At 38.2% G+C, this 23,129-nt stretch overlaps 1 protein-coding gene across 3 annotated transcripts in view; it reads left to right on the top strand.

Moving 5' to 3' along the window:
* Nucleotides 1–17,533, top strand: part of nf1a (neurofibromin 1a) — a 75,734-nt gene extending 58,201 nt beyond the window's left edge. For all 3 annotated transcript variants that reach the window (XM_058080479.1, XM_058080480.1, XM_058080478.1), the window contains 19 exons: nucleotides 287–480; nucleotides 568–708; nucleotides 2,522–2,801; nucleotides 2,893–3,107; nucleotides 4,750–4,811; nucleotides 4,890–5,031; nucleotides 5,105–5,206; nucleotides 6,473–6,613; nucleotides 8,184–8,310; nucleotides 8,439–8,570; nucleotides 8,661–8,796; nucleotides 10,923–11,083; nucleotides 11,157–11,279; nucleotides 11,352–11,470; nucleotides 11,561–11,661; nucleotides 12,992–13,134; nucleotides 13,234–13,280; nucleotides 15,395–15,611; nucleotides 15,697–17,533. In XM_058080479.1, coding sequence (XP_057936462.1) covers nucleotides 287–480; nucleotides 568–708; nucleotides 2,522–2,801; nucleotides 2,893–3,107; nucleotides 4,750–4,811; nucleotides 4,890–5,031; nucleotides 5,105–5,206; nucleotides 6,473–6,613; nucleotides 8,184–8,310; nucleotides 8,439–8,570; nucleotides 8,661–8,796; nucleotides 10,923–11,083; nucleotides 11,157–11,279; nucleotides 11,352–11,470; nucleotides 11,561–11,661; nucleotides 12,992–13,134; nucleotides 13,234–13,280; nucleotides 15,395–15,611; nucleotides 15,697–15,839 — 2,726 coding nt within the window. In that variant the 3' untranslated portion in view covers nucleotides 15,840–17,533. The remainder of the gene's footprint in view (nucleotides 1–286; nucleotides 481–567; nucleotides 709–2,521; nucleotides 2,802–2,892; nucleotides 3,108–4,749; nucleotides 4,812–4,889; nucleotides 5,032–5,104; nucleotides 5,207–6,472; nucleotides 6,614–8,183; nucleotides 8,311–8,438; nucleotides 8,571–8,660; nucleotides 8,797–10,922; nucleotides 11,084–11,156; nucleotides 11,280–11,351; nucleotides 11,471–11,560; nucleotides 11,662–12,991; nucleotides 13,135–13,233; nucleotides 13,281–15,394; nucleotides 15,612–15,696) is intronic.
* Nucleotides 17,534–23,129: the final 5,596 nt, after the last annotated feature.

The following is a 23,129-nucleotide window of genomic DNA, read 5'->3' as shown; positions in this document are numbered from 1 at the left end:
ATTATTATTATTATTATTATTATTATTAATTATAATAATAATAATAATAATTATTATTATTATTATTATTATTATTATTATTATAGAACAATATAATAATACAACAATAACACTAACACTATTATTATTTATTTATAATTTTTTTTCCAAAATATGTTTTGAACTTTACCCACAATGACCCAAACCTTGACGTCCAAACCAAGTCACGTACCAAAGCGTGATCGCGGCGCACCGTTGCGCACTTGATGGCGCTGTAGCGTGTACGTAAGGATTTGTTGCTGTGCAGGTATCGAGCTGAAGCATCTGTGCTTGGAGTACATGACGCCCTGGCTGCTAAACCTGGTTCGCTTTTGTAAGCACAATGACGACGCCAAGCGCCAGCGCGTCACCGCCATTTTGGACAAGCTCATCACCATGACCATCAACGAAAAGCAGATGTATCCCTCCATTCAAGCCAAGATCTGGGGCAGCTTGGGTCAGGTGGGTCCGCCACACCGACAACTTGTAGCGGTTCTAATATGTATATTTCGACTTTATGTTTTTACTTATCTTATGCTTTCTCCTTAGATAACAGATCTGTTGGACGTGGTCTTGGACAGTTTCATCAAGACCAGCGCCACGGGAGGCCTGGGCTCCATCAAGGCTGAGGTCATGGCTGATACTGCGGTGGCTTTGGCATCAGGGAATGTTAAACTGGTCTCCAGTAAGGTGAGGTTAAACCCGGTCTGGCACCAAATACCTTTTCATGATGTCATATGTGCTATATATACTTACTACACTACACTTACTATGGTACCCATTATGGCATTGGATGCTCATATCATTATTATCATAACATTATTAAAAAAAAGACCTTAAACTATATTATGGAAAGCAGGAAGTGAACAAATGTAATAGTTAGTGATTGTAAAAGTACCAGATGGAGGGGTAGGATTTAATAAGCTTTGCTTCTTCCTACTCCTTTTGGACATGTGGAACTGGGAACTGATTATGGGATGCACTCAATTGGAATCTGATGCATGTTCAAATGAAAACAATTAAATTTTTAAAAAATTATTAAAAAAATAAAAATAATTAAAAAAAACTATATTTAATTTTTTTTTAAATGTATTTAAAAAAATACAAAAATGTATTTAACTAAACTAACTAAAATAATTAATAAAAAACTACAAAAAATAATTAAATGAAGAAATAAATAACTTCAATTATATTAGGAAAGCAGGAAGTGAACAAATGTAACAAAATTATTTTTTTTTTAAATTATTTAAAAAAAATAATTATTTAAAAAAGATTTGAAAAAATATTTAAAACAATTTAAAAAATGTATTTTTAAAAATTTAAACAAATTATTAAAAAAATACAAAAATTAATTAAATAAAGAAATAAATAACTTCATTTATATTATGGAAAGCAGGAAGTGAACAAATGTAACAGTTAGTGATTGTAAAAGTACCAGATGGAGGGGTAGGATTTAATAAGCTTTGCTTCTTCCTACTCCTTTTGGACATGTGGAACTGGGAACTGATTATGGGATGCACTCAATTGGAATCTGATGCATGTTCAAATGAAAAAAAATAAAAAATTTAAAAATTATTTTAAAAATAAAAAGAATTTAAAAAATTACAAAATATATTTTAAAAAATATTCAATTTAAAAAAATGTATTTAAAAAATAAAATAATTAATAAAAAAATACAAAAATTAATTAAATAAAGAAATAAATAACTTCAATGATATTAGGAAAGCAGAACCATTACCATTACCTTTTAGTCCATGAAAAATGATCAAATGACTTCTTGCAATATGGCCCCATATTAAATGCTTCTTAATGCATTAGTTCGTGTCGCCGTTTGTAGTTCATTTAGACATTTTTATGGGCTCAAAAATCATGCAGTTTTACCCTCATATTATCATACAGTATTATAGTCATGTTGAGGTTATCGTGTAGGACTATCCTCCTGTTGTATTAATAATACAGTATTTTATATGCACGGCATTGAATTAGTCTGTAAATAAATACTTACTTCTGTGAAGAAATAAGTCCAAATGAAATCTTCCACGTCTTGGGGGAAAAACTCTTCATCTGTGTATGCGCTGCATCAATGAGGCTTACTACTGGGATAAACAACACACACACACACACACACACACACACACAGACACACACAATAGTAAGCCCGGGCCCTGGCTCCTTTTATTGCGGACGCCAGCGTTGCCGTAAAAGGGCGCCATTGTGTAGACCGTTTCATCAGAGCAATCAGTGTTGACTCAAGTAATCGTCATCTTAGTGTGCGTATTTGGCGTCGACCGTCAGGAGATTCTGCTTTACTTTTCAAATACGTCCTAAATGACTTATTGTTTGTATTAATCAAACAATTGGTTGCTCGCTAACTATAAGACATTTGTATGAATGTATGTTTTTATAGCGGTTTAGCATAATATTGCAACATTTCTGTTTAATAGGAGAAATGACCTTGACAAGGACGTTTGAATGACAGTCCTCTTCCTTGTTTCCCTGACAGGTCATCAGTCGAATGTGTAAGATCATAGACAAGACCTGCCTGTCGCCAACACCGACGCTGGAGCAGCACCTGATGTGGGACGACATCGCCATTTTGGCACGCTACATGCTCATGCTGTCGTTCAACAACTCGCTCGATGTCGCCGCCCATCTGCCGTACCTATTCCACGTCGTTACGCTGCTGGTCGCCACCGGGCCGCTATCCCTCAGGGCCTCGACCCACGGCTTGGTCATCAACATCATACATTCCCTCTGCACTTGCTCTCAGCTTAACTTCAGTGGTGAGGGTTGAAATCGGCGCCGCAGTCGTAGATATTTATTCCAATCAATGCACTCGGCGTTAACGAGGTTTGTGTTTTACACCCGTTTCAGAGGAGACTAAACAGGTTCTGCGGTTGAGCCTGACGGAATTCTCCTTGCCCAAGTTCTACCTGCTTTTCGGCATCAGCAAAGTCAAGTCGGCAGCTGTCATTGCCTTCCGCTCCAGCTACCGAGATCGATCCTTCTCCCCGGGGTCGTACGAAAGGGAAACCTTTGCCCTTTCCTCCTTGGAGACCGTCACTGAGGCCTTATTAGAAATAATGGAGGTCAGTCACCGACTTGTGCTTTCACGCTTTCATATAGTTACAGCATGAACTGGGAGTAATGATGTTAATAATGGTAATGGTAATGGTTTGATTTCATTTGAACATAAATTGTTTTAAATATTTTTTAAATCTTTTTTTAAATAATTGTTTTAATAATTAAAAAAAAATTTGATTTAAATATTTTTCATTTGAACATGCATCAGATTCCAATTGAGTGCATCCCATAATCAGTTCCCAGTTCCACATGTCCAAAAGGAGTAGGAAGAAGCAAAGCTTATTAAATCCTACCCCTCCATCTGGTACTTTTACAATCACTAACTGTTACATTTGTTCACTTCCTGCTTTCCTAATATAATTGAAGTTATTTATTTCTTTATTTAATACATTTTTGTATTTTTTTAATATATTTTTTATTTTTTATATATATATTTTTTAGAATAATTAAAAAAAATAAAATTATTTTTTTAATTTGTTTTTATTTTTTAAATAATTTTTAAAATTTTTAATTTTATTTTTTTTCATTTGAACATGCATCCGATTCCAATTGAGTGCATCCCATAATCAGTTCCCAGTTCCACATGTCCAAAAGGAGTAGGAAGAAGCAAAGCTTATTAAATCCTACCCCTCCATCTGGTACTTTTAGAGTCACTAACTGTTACATTTGTTCACTTCCTGCTTTCCTAATATAATTGAAGTTATTTATTTCTTTATTTAATACATTTTTGTATTTTTTAAATATATTTTTTATTTTTTATATATATTTTTTAGAATAATTTAAAAAAATTAAAATTATTTTTTTTAATTTGTTTTTATTTTTTAAATTATTGTTAAAAATTTAAATTTAATTTTTTTTCATTTGAACATGCATCAGATTCCAATTGAGTGCATCCCATAATCAGTTCCCAGTTCCACATGTCCAAAAGGAGTAGGAAGAAGCAAAGCTTATTAAATCCTACCCCTCCATCTGGTACTTTTACAATCACTAACTGTTACATTTGTTCACTTCCTGCTTTCATAATATACTTTAAGTTTTTTTCTTTTATTTTATTATATTTTATTTTCCTCATACTCGGTGATATGAGCATCCAATGCCATAATGGGTACCATAGTAAGTGTCAATATAGTGATATATATAGCACATCATGACTGGTTCAAGACTCTTCATCCTTGTATTTAGCAAATTTATTTTATTTATTAATTTATTTTATTAATTTTTATAAATTTTTTTTAGTTTAAAAAAAAAAAAATATTTTTTTTTTTTGTCCCGTACCAAAGTACTCGGTGATATGAGCATCCAATGCCATAATGTGTACCATAGTAAGTGTCAATATAGTGATATATATAGCACATTATGACTGGTTCAAGACTCTTCATCCTTGTATTTAGCAAATTTATTTTATTTATTAATTTATTTTATTAATTTTTATTAATTTTTTTAGTTTTTAAAAAATATATATATATTTTTTATTTTTTGTCCCTATTCGTCAAAAATGTGCATAAAATGTGCTAAAAATGGACAAATGAAACACAGTCGGCTCTGGAACCCATTAAGCACAAAAAAAAGGAATTACTGTAATTCTGTTTAATTACATTCCTTTTTGGGAAATTCACTAATTAGTTTTCTGTGTTCTTGGTTTTCCAGGCTTGTATGAGGGACATCCCAGCCTGTAAGTGGTTAGACCAGTGGACGGAGCTTGCACAGAAGTATGTCGTTTTATCTCGCTTCAACGCAAATGCGTGCATACGTACGTAAGAATTGTAAAAATGAGAAATTGTGCCCAGGTTTGCGTTCCAGTACAACCCGTCTCTGCAGCCCAGAGCTCTGGTGGTGTTTGGCTGCATCAGTAAAAGGGTGAGCCATGGTCAGATCAAGCAGATTATCCGCATCCTCAGTAAAGCCAGTCCTCTTCTCAGCATCGATCGGGTAAGAAAGAACGTCTCTTTTATCAGACCGGGACATTTAGGAATTGAAAAATATTGTTTTGAACTTTCCTTAGGGTCTTGAGAGCTGCCTGAAGGGGCCTGATAACTACAACAGCCAAGTGTTAATTGAGGCTACAGTCATTGCGCTCACCAAACTGCAGCCTCTGCTCAGCAAGGTATAGAAATAGAACAACTCAACCGAACTGCAGCATCCATATTCCAATGCAGGGGTGGGCAAACTTTTTGACTGGCGGGCCGCATTCATTTAACAAAATTGACGGGGGGGGGGGCCAGACTCGATATTTTACACGTAACAGTCCAGCTGGAATTATTGTATCTGTAAAAGTGTCATGCAATCTGCTTTATGGACACTTTGAGATCATTTATTTGATGTAAAGTGTGTTATAAATTTATAATAAGAAGAATAAATTTATTATTATATTATTATTATTTGTATTATTATTATTATATGCTTGTGTCCCTTTTTTCAGGAGCACTTTGTAAATAACAGACCACATCAAATAACAAAATTATTAAATCTGTGTCATGCAATCTGCTATATGTGCACTTTGAGATCATTTATGTGATGTAAAGTGTGTTATAAATTTATAATAATAAGAATAAATTTATTACTATATTATTATTATTTGTTATTATTATTATTATTATGCGCCTGTGTCCTTTTTTCAGGAGCACTTAAATTTATAATAATAAATGTATTATTTATATTATTATTATTTGTTATTATTATTATTATTTGTATTATTATTATTATATGCTTGTGTCCCTTTTTTCAGGAGCACTTAGTAAAGAAACAATAATTGATAGTATTTATTATTATTTGATATTATTAATTTTATTATTATTATTATTATGTGAAGTGCATTATACATTTATAATAAGAAGAATAAATTTAGTATTATTTTATATTATTTGTTATTATTATTTTATATTATTATTATGTTATTATTATTATTATGTGTCTGTGTCCCTTTTTTCAGGAGCACTAGTAAACAACAGACCGCATCAAATAACGAAATTATTGTATCTGTAAAAGTGTTATGCAATCTGCTATATGTGCACTTTCAGATCATTTATTTGATGTAAAGTGGGTTATACATTTATAATAATATATAATAATAATAATATAATATAAACAGATCGCATCAAATAACGAAATTGATAAAACCATGAAAATGTCGTCTCAAGCCATGATGCCAGCTTGTATGTTGACTTTAAATGAAATACTTTGGAAAGAACGGGCGGGCCGTATTCAAACACTTGGCGGGCCAAATGTGGCCCCCGGGCCGTAGTTTGCCCACCCCTGTTCCAATGTGTGGATGGATCCGTGTTGCTGGGGTTCTAAGACCGCACCAAAAAACTCCAGTGTCTCGTGTTGTGTTTGGTGATTCCGACCCAAACTGAAAGGCTTTCTTCCGCAGGAGTCTCCCATGCACAGGGCGCTGTTCTGGGTCGCAGTCGCTGTGCTCCAGCTGGATGAAGTCAACCTGTATTCTGCCGGAACCGCTTTGCTGGAGCAGAACCTCCACACCCTGGACACCATGCATGTCTTCAACGACAAGGCAAGTCACGTCTTCCAGAGCAAAGACGGCGAAAAACGTCTGATGCAAGTCAAAGCGAGCGCTGTTTTGGCTTTAATTAGACAAGAAAAATTAGGAGAAATGATACATTTTCACGTCGGTGATCAACATTTACAATCGTTACATTTTTTTTAATCACTTTTTCCAAAATATATTGTATATTGTAGCGGAATGCTGCCTATACATACAGTATGCATAATTCTATTCCCAACTTAGGCATTTTCAAGTGTAAGAACGACAAATAAACTTCTTTTTTTGGACACATGGTCCAAAAATTGTGAAGTGTAATATGTGATGTATGTAAGTATGTATGTAAGTAAAACATATATATATATATATATAAACATATACAGTAAACCTGGGATATATCGGATTCAATTGTTCCCACTGGTTTTGTCCGATATAAGCGAAATCCGTTATATGCGTATACCAGAAAATGTCCGTTTTACGCATATATCGGATTTTTTACGGATAAATCGGATTTTACCCGTTATAAAAAGGCACTTCCTTGACTATGTTTCCAATGTACCTGGACGCGCAGGCAACGCTGCAAATGACGTTGTATAGCGGCGACGTCACGATTCGGCGAATCGGAGCGCCACGATGCGGCCATCCGATATATGCCAGGGAAATTTCATGGAAATGCATTGGAACGGGACTGGAGATTTTGTCCGAAATAGGCGAAATCCGTTATAAAAAATCCGATATATGCAATGAATTTTTATTGGAAATGCATTACAGAAAAATCGCTTCTTTTTTATCTGTCCGTTGTGAGCGAATTTCCGATATATCCGAGTCCGATATATCCGAGGTTTACTGTACCTCAGATTAACACCCAACAGTACTGGCAAAGTGATATTCAGATCCGGAATTACTTCACGTTCAGAGTAAGAAACAAATAGAAGTCATTGAGCTCACCAGGAAAACAGAAAAAGCTCTAACGCAGGGGTCTCAAACTCGTGGCCCGCGAGACGCTAGTTTGAGGCCCCCCACCTTGATACCAAAGTTTAATGTTGAAATGACAGCTTAAAGCTTATTAAATCCTACCCCTCCATCTGGTACTTTTACAATCAGTAACTGTTACATTTGTTCACTTCCTGCTTTCATAATATAGTTTAAGTCTATTTTTTTCTTATTTTTTTTGTTTTTTATTTTTTTATTTTTATATAATTTTTGTCAACTTCCTGCTTTCCTAATATAGTTTTATTTTATTTTTTTATTTTATTTTTTGTCATGTACCGAAACATCCGCTAAAAATCCGATATATGCAATGAATTTTTATTGGAAATGCATTACAGAAAAATCGGTTCTTTTTTATCTGTCCGTTGTGAGCAAATTTCCGATATATCCGAGTCCGATATATCCGAGGTTTACTGTATTTATAAATGTATAAACATATATATATATATATTGTAGTGTTGGATGAGACCCAATCATCAGGTTTGAGTAATTACTGACTTTGATTTAATTAATTTCTCACAATAAAAACACAAATGGGTGAGTTTCCCCACAATGATAAATATTTATGTATATTTTTTTCTGGCTGCTTTAGAGTCCAGAAGAGGTGTTCATGGAGATCAGGCGTCCTTTGGAATGGCACTGTAAGCAGATGGACCATTTTGTTGGACTCAACTTCAGCGCTAACTTCAACTTTGCACTCGTGGGCCACCTTCTCAAAGGTATTTCACTTGTGAAAAAGAAATGTTGGTAACATGAATTTTCACCATACGGCCAACGTTTTGGAGAAATCTATTAATGTCAGGCTGACGGCATAGCGTATTTCCATTTTTTGGTCATGTGCCTCCAGGTTACAGACACCCGTCAGCCACCACCGTAGCGAGAACCGTGAGGATCCTTCACACGCTCTTGGCTCTCATCAGCAAGCATCTGAAATGTGACAAGTTTGAAGTCAACACCCAGAGTGTGGCGTACTTGGCTGGTATTGGCGCTTACCAACTGGCTGGAATCTCACATTCTTCTACTGTGTTTACTGATAATCGTATGTTTTTTTTGTTTTGTTTTTTTGCAGCACTGCTGACTGTGTCTGAGGAAGTCCGAAGTCGCTGCAGTCTCAAACACAGGAAGTCGCTACTGATTTCAGACCTCTCGATGGATCCTGTTCCGATGGACACCTATTCCAGTCTCATCAGTGATCCCAGCTGCAGGTCAGCCGGTTCATGTTAATATTTAATATTTTATATTTTATATTATGCTCTTTTAAATCAGCTTTGTTATCGCTGTCCATTTCATAGCAGCACATTCTTATTCTGATTATTATGATGGTCGGGACAGATGAAGTATGCAACCACATTCTGGTCATTTTATTATCCTTCATTTTCACATTCCTTTTCTTTGTTGAAAAAGAAAAGGAATATATTTGTGGGGTCCAATTACCGTATTTTCTGGACTATAAGTTGCACAAGGCCAAAAATGCATAATCAGGTCGAAAAAAACATACATAAGTCGCTGCGGAGTATAAGTCGCACAATGCCAAAAATGCATAATCGGGTAGAAAAAAAACATACATAAGTCGCACTGGAATATAAGTCGCACAAGGCCAAAAATGCATAATCAGGTAAAAAAAAAAAAAACATACATAAGTCGCACCGGAGTATAAGTCGCACGAGGCCAAAAATGCATAATCAGGTAGAAAAAAACATACATAAGTCGCACTGGAGTATAAGTCGCACAAGGCCAAAAATGCATAATCAGGTAGAAAAAAACATACATAAGTCGCACTGGAGTATAAGTCACACAAGGCCAAAAATGCATAATTAGGTAGAAAAAACATACATAAGTCGCACTCGAGTATAAGTCGCATAATGCCAAAAATGCATAATCAGGTAGAAAAAAACATACATAAGTCGCTGCGGAGTATAAGTCGCACAATGCCAAAAATGCATAATCGGGTAGAAAAAAAACATACATAAGTCGCACTGGAGTATAAGTCGCACAATGTCAAAAATGCATAATTAGGTAGAAAAAAAACATACATAAGTCGCACTGGAGTATAAGTCACACAAGGCCAAAAATGCATAAATAAGTAGAAAAAAACATACATAAGTCGCACTGGAGTATAAGTCGCACAAGGCCAAAAATGCATAATCAGGTAGAAAAAAACATACATAAGTCGCACTGGAGTATAAGTCGCACAAGACCAAAAATGCATAATTAGGTAGAAAAAAACATACATAAGTCGCACTGGAGTATAAGTCGCACAAGGCCAAAAATGCATAAATAAGTAGAAAAAAACATACATAAGTCGCACTGGAGTATAAGTCGCACAAGGCCAAAAATGCATCATCAGGTCGAAAAAAACATACATAAGTCGCACTGGAGTATAAGTCGCACAAGGCCAAAAATGCATAATCAGGTCGAAAAAAACATACATAAGTCGCACCGGAGTATAAGTCGCACAAGGCCAAAAATGCATAATCAGGTAAAAAAACATACATAAGTCGCACCGGAGTATAAGTCGCACAAGGCCAAAAATGCATAAATAAGTAGAAAAAAACATACATAAGTCGCACTGGAGTATAAGTCGCACAAGGCCAAAAATGCATAATCAGGTAGAAAAAAAACATACATAAGTCGCACTGGAGTATAAGTCGCACAATGCCAAAAATGCATAATCAGGTAAAAAAAAAAAAAAACATACATAAGTCGCTCCAGAGTATAAGTCGCACAAGGCCAAAAATGCATAATCAGGTCGAAAAAAACATACATAAGTCGCACTCGAATATAAGTCGCACAAGGCCAAAAATGCATAAATAGGTAGAAAAAAAACATACATAAGTCGCACTGGAGTATAAGTCGCACAAGGCCAAAAATGCATAAATAGGTAGAAAAAAAACATACATAAGTCGCACTGGAGTATAAGTCGCACAAGGCCAAAAATGCATAATCAGGTAGAAAAAAACATACATAAGTCGCACTGGAGTATAAGTCGCACAAGGCCAAAAATGCATAAATAGGTTAAAAAAAAAACATACATAAGTCACACAAGGCCAAAAATGCATAATCAGGTAAAAAAAAACATACATAAGTCACACTGGAGTATAAGTCGCACAAGGCCAAAAATGCATAAATAAGTAGAAAAAAACATACATAAGTCGCACTGGAGTATAAGTCGCACAATGCCAAAAATGCATAATCAGGTAGAAAAAAACATACATAAGAAGACGTCAGGGAGCTGTGGGACGCCTGATCCAAAGTAAAATAGTAAAATATTTTTTAAAATGACATTTGAATGAGATTTCTCATGATTATGTGTCGCACTTCTGCCCTTCAGAACGCTGCGAGAAACTCAACCCTGGACATCCCCTCAGGTTTCCGAGCGCTACCTTTCAGCCCACCACTACCCCACAGTGGGCCAAATAAGCCCACGCACGCGCAAGTCCATGAGCCTGGACATGGGACAGCCGTCTCAGGCCACCACAAAGAAACTTTTGGGTACGCCGCAATGACGCAAACACGCACCCAACTTATGTACTCAATGAATTGTCCGTGCTTGCATGTTTGGCAGGTACGAGGAAGAGTTTCGATCATCTCATATCCGACTCCAAAGCACCAAAGAGACCTGAGATGGAATCGGGCATGACCACCCCTCCCAAAATGAGGCGCGTTGCAGAAAACGATTATGAGATCGGTGAGATGACACATCAGCTGATATGATCCTGATATGATTGCTGGTGTGTTCAAATGCAATCTATAATTTCAGAGACGCAAAGAATAGGAAACTCCCACCTCCGCAAGGTGTCCGTCTCGGAATCCAATGTTCTGCTGGACGAGGAGGTGCTCACCGACCCCAAGATCCAGGCTCTCCTTCTCACTGTGCTGGTAAAAAAATAAAAAAAAACAAAAACCATTCCACCCACCAAGTATCTACTGTTTAATTTTTTGTGGTCTTGGTCTGGTTTTTGTTCCTAGGCCACCCAGGTCAAATACACCACGGATGATTTTGATCAGCGGATTCTCTATGAGTACTTGGCTGAAGCTAGCGTTGTCTTCCCAAAGGTTTTCCCAGTTGTGTAAGTACCCCAGTGTGGTACTACTACTACTAAAACCTCTTTTAGGCATTATTAGAGACATGAAAATATCGCTTTTACACTCTTATTACTTGCACTGTGAGGCGTTCAGGCGCACTTGTAATTTTTACTTTTTATTGACGTACCCCTGGGAGTACGCCGACCCCACTTTGCCAGGTAGACTGAGATCTGAGACACGAACAGGACGTTACTGACGGGGACCACGGCTTGCGTTAGTCTTATGTTTGTGTTGTGTAAAAATGTGTTTACTTGTGCAAATGCATGCTTTGTTTTTTTTAACAGTTTTTTAACAGTTTTTTTTAACAATATAAATATAAAAGTGGCAGGTACTGTTCAAAATAAGTGTAAATATTGTACATCAAAAACAATAACCTATACAGCAGGGGTCTCAGACTCAATTTACTTGGGGGCCACTGGAGCTAGGGTCTGGGCAAGACTGGGCCGCATCAGGTTTTCCCCCAAAAAAAATGCATTTATTAAAAACAAAAAAATATACAAACTTTTTTAGTGCTCTGATAAAACATTCCACTGTTCTCAAATATCTTAATTTTTATTTTTCTACACAAAATAAGATGAAAAATAAATAAACAAATCAAGAATAAAGAAAATCAATCAGTAATAAATAAATATAATAATAATAATAAAAAGTTAAGAAAGCAAATAGACAAATGATTTTTTTCATATTAAAATGAACAAAGCATTATTAGAGCCCTGTAGACATGACAAAACACGACTATAGTCACATTTATACTCTTTTTATTTACAACATATTGCGCAACTGCGGGGTCTTGAGACACATGCTAACTCGCAAACTAGAGAGCTAGCCACCTAAACGGTAGCCTTCAAGTTATTTCCTTTCAACTTAAATAGCCAAAAACTTACCACTTCCACACGGATAGGGAGGATAACTATTAACAGTTATTTAACCTTTAACATGAACATGAATCAAACGTAATCATTTTTTCTGGGTACATGATACCATACAGCATCCATATCAAACTTTAAACTTTCATATCAAGGCGGGGGCCTCAAACTAGTGTCCGGCGGGCCACATTTGGCCCGCGGGCCGCGTGTTTGAGACCCCTGATCTACAGTAACAAGGTGTGGAATTTGAGTAAACAAAATGTAGTATTGCACTTGGATGAATGAGTATCAGTATTGCATGTTTGAAGTATTATAATACATAACAGTGAGATGTATAGTATATGTTTTAGTAGTATAAAAATAAGTATGTTCATTTCTGATTCATTGCAGTGATGGCTTTGGGAAAGAAGCTGTCCCTGAGTCCGTTTTGCGTATTTGTCCTCCTTAGGCACAACCTGCTGGACTCCAAGATCAACACGGTGCTGTCCATGTGCCAGGACACCAACCTCCTGAACCCGGTCCACGGCATAGTCCAGAGTGTGGTGTATCACGAGGAGTCTCCCCCACAGTACCAGCCCTCCTATTTACAAAGTAAGAAGTGCTGAGTTTCGCCGAGCACACGGCTTTCCGGTATTTGGACCCTGTCACCCCACCCGGTCTATACCTCTCCCTCTTCTGTTCATTTACCAGGTTTCGGCTTTAATGGACTGTGGAGGTTTGCCGGTCCTTTCTCAAAGGTAAGAGTCAGAACAGATTTGTACATAGATGGTGAAAATGCGATGAAAAAGCTCCAAAGAAGGAGGTCATGACTCTCGGTTTCATTTTACAAACATTAAACTCATCACACAGCAGCTTAACAGCAGCTATTTTAGCATCTAACTGCCAGAACATGAGCTCATTTTGTGAAAATGTGATGAAAAAGCTCCAAAGAAGGAGGTCACGACTCTCGGTTTCATCTCACAAACAACATTAAACTCATCACACAGCAGCTTGACAGCGGCTATTTTAGCATCTAACTGCCAGAACATGAGTTCATTTTGTGAAAATGCGATGAAAAAGCTCCAAAGAAGGAGGTCACGACTCTCAGTTTCATCTTACAAACATTAAACTCATCACACAGCAGCTTAACAGCAGCTACTTTAACATCTAGCTGCCAGAACATGAGCTCATTTTGTGAAAATGCCATGAAAAAGCTCCAAAGAAGGAGGTCATGACTTTCGGTTTCATCTTACAAACATTAAACTCATCACACAGCAGCTTAACAGCGGCTATTTTAGCATCTAACTGCCAGAACATGAGTTCATTTTGTGAAAATGCGCTGAAAAAGCTCCAAAGAAGGAGGTCACGACTCTCGGTTTCATTTTACAAACAACATTAAACTCATCACACAGCAGCTTAACAGCAGCTATTTTAGCATCTAACTGCCAGAACATGAGCTCAATTTGTGAAAATGCGATGAAAAAGCTCCAAAAAAGGAGGTCATGACTTTTGGTTTCATCTCACAAACAACATTAAACTCATCACACAGCAGCTTAACAGCAGCTATTTTAACATCTAACTGCCAGAACATGAGTTCATTTTGTGAAAATGCGATGAAAAAGCTCCAAAGAAGGAGGTCATGACTCTCGGTTTCATTTTACAAACATTAAACTCATCACACAGCAGCTTAACAGCGGCTATTTTAGCATCTAACTGCCAGAACATGAGCTCAATTTGTGAAAATGCGATGAAAAAGCTCCAAAGAAGGAGGTCATGACTCGGTTTCATCTTACAAACAACATTAAACTCATCACACAGCAGCTTAACAGCAGCTATTTTAACATCTAACTGCCAGAACATGAGCTCATTTTGTGAAAATGCGATGAAAAAGCTCCAAAGAAGGAGGTCATGACTTTTGGTTTCATCTCACAAACAACATTAAACTCATCACACAGCAGCTTAACAGCGGCTATTTTAGCATCTAACTGCCAGAACATGAGTTCATTTTGTGAAAATGCGATGAAAAAGCTCCAAAGAAGGAGGTCACGACTCTCGGTTTCATCTTACAAACAACATTAAACTCATCACACAGCAGCTTAACAGCGGCTATTTTAGCATCTAACTGCCAGAACATGAGTTCATTTTGCGAAAATGCGATGAAAAAGCTCCAAAGAAGGAGGTCATGACTCTCGGTTTCATCTTACAAACAACATTAAACTCATCACACAGCAGCTTAACAGCAGCTATTTTAACATCTAACTGCCAGAACATGAGTTCATTTTGTGAAAATGCGATGAAAAAGCTCCAAAGAAGGAGGTCACGACTCTCGGTTTCATCTTACAAACATTAAACTCATCACACAGCAGCTTAACAGCAACTATTTTAGCATCTAACTGCCAGAACGTTAGTTCATTTTGTGAAAATGCGATGAAAAAGCTCCAAAGAAGGAGGTCACGACTCTCGGTTTCATCTTACAAACATTAAACTCATCACACAGCAGCTTAACAGCAGCTATTTTAATATCTAACTGCCAGAACATGAGTTCATTTTGCGAAAATGCGATGAAAAAGCTCCAAAGAAGGCCATGACTCTCGGTTTCATCTTAGAAACAACATTAAACTCATCACACAGCAGCTTAACAGCAGCTATTTTAGCATCTAACTGCCAGAACATGAGTTCATTTTGTGAAAATGCGATGAAAAAGCTCCAAAGAAGGAGGTCATGACTTTCGGTTTCATCTTACAAACAACATTAAATTCATCACACAGCAGCTTAACAGCGGCTATTTTAACATCTAACTGCCAGAACATGAGTTCATTTTGGAGCGACCACAAAGTGATGTCTCCTGGTTTTCTGTTTTTCATCCCCACAGCAAACCCAAATACCAGACTATGCAGAGCTGATCGTCAAGTTCTTGGAGGCACTGATTGACAGCTACCTGCCCGCAGCCGAGGAGGAGCGAGGGGAGGAGCAGCTGCGGACGCCCACCTCACCTTACCCCCCCACCAGCCAGAGCCAGCTCAGCATCACTGCCAACCTCAACCTGTCCAACTCCATGACCTCACTGGCCACCTCGCAGCACTCGCCAGGTCCTTCACACGCGTAGCGATACCCGTAGACGTGGCGTTTGGCGTGAAGTGAAGCGTTCCCGAATAAGACTGTGTCTTCCTCCAGGTGTGGACAAAGAGAACGTCCAGTTGTCCCCCAGCTCGGCTCTCTCCGGCGGGGGTCGAACTCGCCACGGGTCAGCCAGCCAGGTCCAGAAGCAACGCAGCGCCGGCAGCTTCAAGAGACCCAGCATCAAGAAGATTGTCTGATGGTCCGATTGTCCCTCCTCTCGCCCCCCCACCCCCCCACCCATTTGCCGACTCGGCGTCATGCTGCATTTTTATCTTTTTACTATTTTAAATCCTTCGACGTAGAGGGAATATTCCACCGACTACGTTCTATGAGTTGCAAACATTCAAGACGGAGAAGCTGCTGCTGTGTGGACTCTGCTCCGGCGCCAGTTTGATTCCGGCCGCACGTCAACCATGACACTAATATTAATCCGGTTTGGACACTCCTGTGAACAAGGCGCTTCTCCGTGGTCGGACGTCGATGGACCGCGCTCGTCCTGTGAAGAGCCTTCGCTCGTCTGAGCGGATGCCAATCTCCTTTTCGGTGCTTCGCCCAGCCGGGAAAAGGACGACTCCAGATATAAAAGATGTTGGCGTTTTTCCTCCATAGTGTGCCTTTTGTCTGGATTTTCAGTGTGTACAATTTGTAAAGTAAACGTCAAACCTCGGTGTGGACACGGAACAGGTACTAATTACGAAGGTGCAATGTGGACGTCACAGCAGGCCCGCAGTGATCGCCGGATTATACAATCATCCCATGTTGCCTGCGAGTACGTCGTCCTCTACAGCCGCACGCAACCTGTGTAAATAGCGCTCGGCTCCGTCTTTGTTTTTCTTCATTTCACCAAATTTCTCGCTTTTTTTTGTGTGTGATTTTTTTTTTTTTTCAGCACTGTACAGTTTTAATTTGGACAAGGAAAGATTATTCGCTTTGATTTTTACTTGATATTTTATCATCTAGACGTATAATTGGCATTCTCCGCAATGTATATTTTAATGTCATACCGCATATTCATTATTCACCTCATTTTTGGTTTAAATTTGTGCTTTTTTCTCTCCGAAATTGTCACAATTTTTTTTTTTTTTTTGCAGAAAACAAATCTCAGTCACTCCAAGTCGGTAAAAATGTATAAATACGTGATAATCCAGCATACATGTCGACCATAACGTGTCCTGTGTGCAAAGATGGCGGCGCCCTGTTTGGCTACGGAAGCGTCTAGACTCGACTCTCTTCCAATAAAGTAAGCAAAAGTTAATATTTAATAGTAAATTGTTCCAGGAATTAATTGGAATAAATGGATTTAATTTCCCGTGTAAATATAGATGTGTGAAAATTAGCGTGGGACGTTCAAGGTCACCTTTCCAATTATAAATAATGTATATAATGAAATGAATTGACTTATGTTAATCTCCAAAAAAATGTATTCCATCTTTCATGTCCGATTCGGCCCAAAACAAACCCTCTCATTTTGGACTTTTCTCCTTTTTTTTTTTTTTTACCATCGCTTCCACGACGTTCCAATGGGCCGTTTTGGAAGCGTTTTTTTGTTTTTTCTGAATGGAACTGGTAAGGATGACGTGTCCATGACCTCTTAATCAAGCGGTTAACTTGCACTATTTTAATAACGATCATGTTTTGTCAAGCGACGCTAAAAATGTGGCATGTTTTATTTGACGCTTATGCAACGACGTTCATGTCACCGGTATTATTAGTCTTTAGTTTTTAATGCAGTATGTGTAACAGCTGTAAATACTTTATGTACAATTTTGAGATGGTATATTTACTACACTGTATATACATGTGATATTGTATCATTTTGTTTTTGTAAAGCAGTTGGTTTCTGTATAATAATATACATATTGAGCTATTCCAGTGTTAGTAATAAAATGTTTCGCTCTCCATTCTTTGGACTGGTACTCATTTATCACTGTTAATTGGTTCCGGTTCTGACTGTGATAAGTGAATTTATACACAGCTTATTTATAAATTTAAAAATCTTAGTAGGTAACCGGTTTACGACGTTCTAGATATGCTTTTTAAAATCATTATTAGAGCTCTCCAGACATGGACTAACACCCCTATAGTCACTTTTACACTAATAATACTCAATATAGTACATTGCGTGTCTCATGGAACATGACAGATATAACATTTGTTTAAAAATATTGTTATTTTGGGAGTATTAATAGATCATATTCAACACCATTTATGAATGAATATATTTTGGGAAAATGTGATGGGGAAAATCCACGACTATTCTGTTTTGTCTATACCCAAAGGTGGGATCTCTATTGGTCCACTTCCATACTGAGAGGACACAAACATAGGGTGCTACCAGGGATTCTGGATCCCATGAGAACCAATCACATTGCGGCACCCCCTTTTTTGTCAGTATCAATCCGCTGTAAGGATTCGCTGCTTCGTTATGGGGTTATGAATTTGATAGCATTTTTCTGGCCGCGGTTGCCGCGCTGGTGTAGCTCAGTGGTTACTTCGTCTAGTATCAATTCTCATTGAGAATTCGCTGCTTCTCGATCCCTACCCGGGATCGAACCACAGGCGCCGTCCAGTGCTTTTTGTTATTTTGTTTTTTTTCTCTTTAATACAAATGAGTGCTTGTGTCCACCTTAACGTATTGTTACCACATGTCCCAGAATGCATTGCAACAATTCGTGTCTGCCTTCCAAAGTTTTAAAGGTCAGTCGACATCTTCTCCGTGTGGAGTTATGAATAAGAGAGCATTTTCCCTCACGTGACCCCCGCATTGGTGTAGCTCAGTGGTTACTTCGCCTAGTAACAATTCTCATTGAGAATTCGCTGCTTCTCCATCCCAACCCGGGATCGAACCACGGGCGCCGTCCAGTGCTTTTTGTTATTTTGTTTTTTTTCTCTTTAATACAATTGAGTGTTTGTGTCCACCTTTACCAGTTCGTATATTGTTACTACATGTCCCAGAATGCATTGCGACACAGTGTCCTTGTGGAGTTATGAATAAGAGAGCATTTCCCTCACGTGTCCCCCGCACTGGTGTAGCTCAGTGGTTACTTCGTCTAGTAACAAATCTCTGTCAGATTTCGATGCTTCTCCATCCCTACTCGGGATCGAACCACGGGCGCCGTCCAGTGCTTTTTGTTATTTAGTTTTTTTTCTCTTTAATACAAATGAGCGCTTGTGTCTATCTCAGGGGTCAGCAACCTACGGCTCCAGAGCCGCATGTGGCTCTTCAGCCTCTTTGTTGTGGCTCCCTTTGCAATGCTCAAATATTTGTTTTAACACCCAAATGAGGAAAATATGCATCTTTGTAATTACTTTTGAAAAAAATGGGACTTTCTGTGAGACCGTATACTAGCAAGAGTACTTGATCAACTCCGCTTTTTCTCCTCTGAACTACTTTGATACCCCAAAATTCCCTCCAAATCTGGCAGTCAATCAAAATCTTGGGAGACTCGCAATTTGCTCTGGATGTGAGCATGTTGCTACACATTTCTTGCACGGGGAGAACATGCAAACTCCACACAGAGATAGCCGAGGGTGGGATTGAACTCGGGTCTCCTAGCTGTGAGGTCTGCGCGCTAATCACTCGACCGCTATGCAGCCCCTATATTCTGCTGTTAAATTATGTTTCGCGGCTCCATTCTATTTTTCTTCAGTGAGCGAGGGGGTAAAATGGCTCTTTTGATAGTAAAGGTTGCCGACCCCTGGTCTATCTTAACCAGTCCGTATATTGTTACTACATGTCCCAGAATGCATTGCGACATCGTCTCCGTGTGGAGTTATGGATAAGAGAGCATTTTCCCTCGCGTGTCCCCCGCATTGGTGTAGCTCAGTGGTTACTTCGTCTAGTAACAAATCTCTGTCAGATTTCGATGCTTCTCCATCCCTACCCGGGATCGAACCACGGGCGCCGTCCAGTGCTTTTTGTTGTTTAGTTTTTTTTCTCTTTAATACAAATGAGCGCTTGTGTCTATCTTAACCAGTCCGTATATTGTTACTACATGTCCCAGAATGCATTGCGACATCGTCTCCGTGTGGAGTTATGAATAAGAGAGCGTTTTCCCTCACGTGGCTCCCGCACTGGTGTAGCTCAGTGGTTACTTCGTCTAGTAACAAAACTCTGTCAGATTTCGATGCTTCTCCATCCCTACACGGGATCGAACCACGTGCGCCGTCCAGTGCTTTTTGTTATTTTGTTTTTTCTCTTTTATATAAATGAGTGGTTGTATCCATCTTTACCAGTCCGTATATTGTTACCACATGTCCCAGAATGCATTGCGACATCGTCTCCGTGTGGAGTTTATGAATAAGAGAGCATTTTCCCTCACGTGTCCCTCGCACTGGTGTAGCTCAGTGGTTACTTCGTCTAGAAACAAATCTCTGTCAGATTTCGATGCTTCTCCATCCCTACACGGGATCGAACCACGGGCGCCGTCCAGTGTTTTTGTCATGGTTGGGACCAATATTGTTATTTTTACTTCCTGAGTTGAAGTGTCACCATTTTCTAAGAGAAAGCGAAAACTTAGTGTGTCTAGCAATTGAAGGATGTATGTATGTTATATCGCTATGTCCGTTTTATAATGTTTTGTTTTTAGAACATTATAAATAAAGTTATGAATAAGACAGCATTAATCTCGTATTTTTCCGCACTGGTGTAGCTCAGTGGTTACTTCGTCTAGTAACAATTCTGTTAGAATTCGATGCTTCTCAATCCCTACCCGGGATCGAACCACGGGCGCCGTCCAGTGTTTTTGTCATGGGTGTGATAAATATCGTTAATTTTACTTCCTGCGTTGAAATATATGGAATCAATGAAATAAAATAGAGAATGTGTTGCAATGGCTATATAGTGATAGTATATTATGTATTACATAACACATGATGCATAATCAAATATTATTATCAGTTAGACGTGGACTATACTCGATAATTATCCATTTTGAAAAGAGAAATATTTGTCACGTGCCACTTAAAAAGGGAAAAGAAGCGATGTTGTCCCACTCAAAGGTGCAATGCGCCCTCTGCTGGTGCCTTGCTGTACTACACGACTCTGATTACGGCTGCAATATGAAATCAATTATTCTCACATCCAATGGCAATAAATACATTCAATAAATGGAATAAAAACATTTTCTCCGTGTCCTGTTTGTAGTTTAGCTTTAGACCACGACGACGGGGTTTTGAAGAAGATAGGATTGATCCCACGTCTTTCCCGCACTGGTGTAGCTCAGTGGTTACTTCGTCTAGTAACAATCCTCATTCAGAATTCGCTGCTTCTCAATCCCTACTCGGGATCGAACCACGGGCGCCGTCCAGTGTGTTTTTGTTTTTTGCTCGTTAATACAAACGAGTGTCCATTTATTAGCAGGAAAACAGAGCACTCGTTGTCTTTCAGGTAGATGTTAGCTACTGCATTAACAGTGCAGTAACATTTACTGAAGCTCTTATTCTACGCATTTGTATCCAACTTAATCTATTCAGCATGCTGATTATACCGCCCTCTACAGTACACATGCTAAACAGCAGCTTCAAACTGCACAATACACCGGTCGCTACAATATGATATTCGGTTTTCGTTCGCTCCATCGCAGTTCACCTTTTACAAACTCCCAGTTTTGGGGATTTTTAAGTGTAATTTTAGTGCTTTTGAAAATGTTCTACTGCGTATGAGTGAGGTTAAAAACCTAGCTTGGCTCTTTAAGATAAATTGCATTATGGGAAGTTGAGTGTTGTAGTCTTTCTGCGTCCCGATTGGCTATTGTCGCCTGTTGTGGTCGCCATATTGCTAATAAACTCGTTAACAATTAACGACAATTAATAGGCTCCACACGACGCCATTAAGGACAAGTGGCGGACAAAATGGATGGAGGGAATGTTCGATTAAAAGACCAAAGTTTTCCAGAACAAAGTGGAAGGTAAATAGAGTTTTAATCATTTTTCATTTAGTTGAGTTTACCCATATACCGCACCTAAGGTTATATTTTTCAGTAAATGAAGAGCTAGAAATGTCTCAGAAAGTAAAGGAAGTCGGCGACTTGATGATTTTATTTGCAGCCAAAGCGAAGCATTCAGTTTCCTAAAAAAAAAAGAAAAAGGATTGACACTGATTAGTACCATGACTAGTACATTCACTGCCCCGTAAATTCAAAAATATTTGGTAAAAAAAAAAAATATAGTATATATTTGTTTTAATTTATAAATACATGATAATAGAGGTAAAATATAAAGCATACATGTACTAAAAATAAAGTCCACAAGCCTCCAGTGTTAACCCTCCTCTTGTGTTAGGGTCGGGCACCGACCCGTTTTACATTTTAATGCATGAAAAGAATCCCATAACATTTGTTTATTGCATCAAGGCTTTTTCACTTTGTCAGGAAACTCTATTTCAACAAAAAAAAAAAAAAAAAAATATTTTTACTACATTTTAAAATGGTCTGGTTGAAATTATGACCACTGTATTGTTGGGGTCGGTTTGGACCCGGTTATAATAATATGACTGTAAAGCAATATTTTGAGCCACAACTGAAATCATAAGTGTACAATTAGCCAACACAATGACAACCAGCTCCTCTTCTCATCATGGAAGCTTCAGGGGATTCTCATTTTGACCGTTTTTTCCAGTATACCAGTATATCCAGTATAAAAATGTCCAGACATGTGAGGTGAATTCACTCATTTGATTGGCTGATTTCACATTTACAATTTGGATCATGGAAGGAACAGTTTGGATTATGGAAAGATCCATTTGGATCATGGAAAGAACAATTTGGATCATGGAAAGAACAATTTGGATCATGGAAAGATCAGTTTGGATCATGGAAAGACCAGTTTGGATCATGGAAAGACCAGTTTGGATCATGGAAAGACCAGTTTGGATCATGGAAAGACCAGTTTGGATCATGGAAAGACCAGTTTGGATCATGGAAAGACCAGTTTGGATCATGGAAAGACCAGTTTGGATCATGGAAAGATGAATTTGGATCATGGAAAGAACAATTTGGATCATGGAAAGAACAATTTGGATCACGGAAAGAACACTTTGGACCACGGAAAGAACACTTTGGACCACGGAAAGAACACTTTGGACCACGGAAAGAACACTTTGGACCACGGAAAGAACACTTTGGACCACGGAAAGAACACTTTGGACCATGGAAAGAACACTTTAGATCATGGAAAGAATGTCAACAAGTACAGTGAACCAAGATCTGGACCTGTTCCGACCCGTTAACATAAGAGATGATGCTAATACAAAGCTAACACAAGTGGAAGGTTAAAGATCATCTTACGGTCTATGACTATGTTGCATCAACGAATGTAATGACATCCGATGCTCCAGCAACTCTAACTTCACGAACTTCATACAAAACCCCCCCCCAAAACATTAACAATGTAAGAATTACATTTTTAATTGTGGTTACCTCCAACGGGGCAGGGACACTTGAAACGAACGCGATAATCCGAGCACGTGCCACCACTCTGGTCCTCGT

Source organism: Doryrhamphus excisus, chromosome 8, assembly GCF_030265055.1.
Source record: "Doryrhamphus excisus isolate RoL2022-K1 chromosome 8, RoL_Dexc_1.0, whole genome shotgun sequence".
NCBI lineage: Eukaryota > Metazoa > Chordata > Actinopteri > Syngnathiformes > Syngnathidae > Doryrhamphus > Doryrhamphus excisus.
Note: the sequence above shows the minus strand (reverse complement) of the source record. Positions and strands in the feature narration are given on the sequence as shown.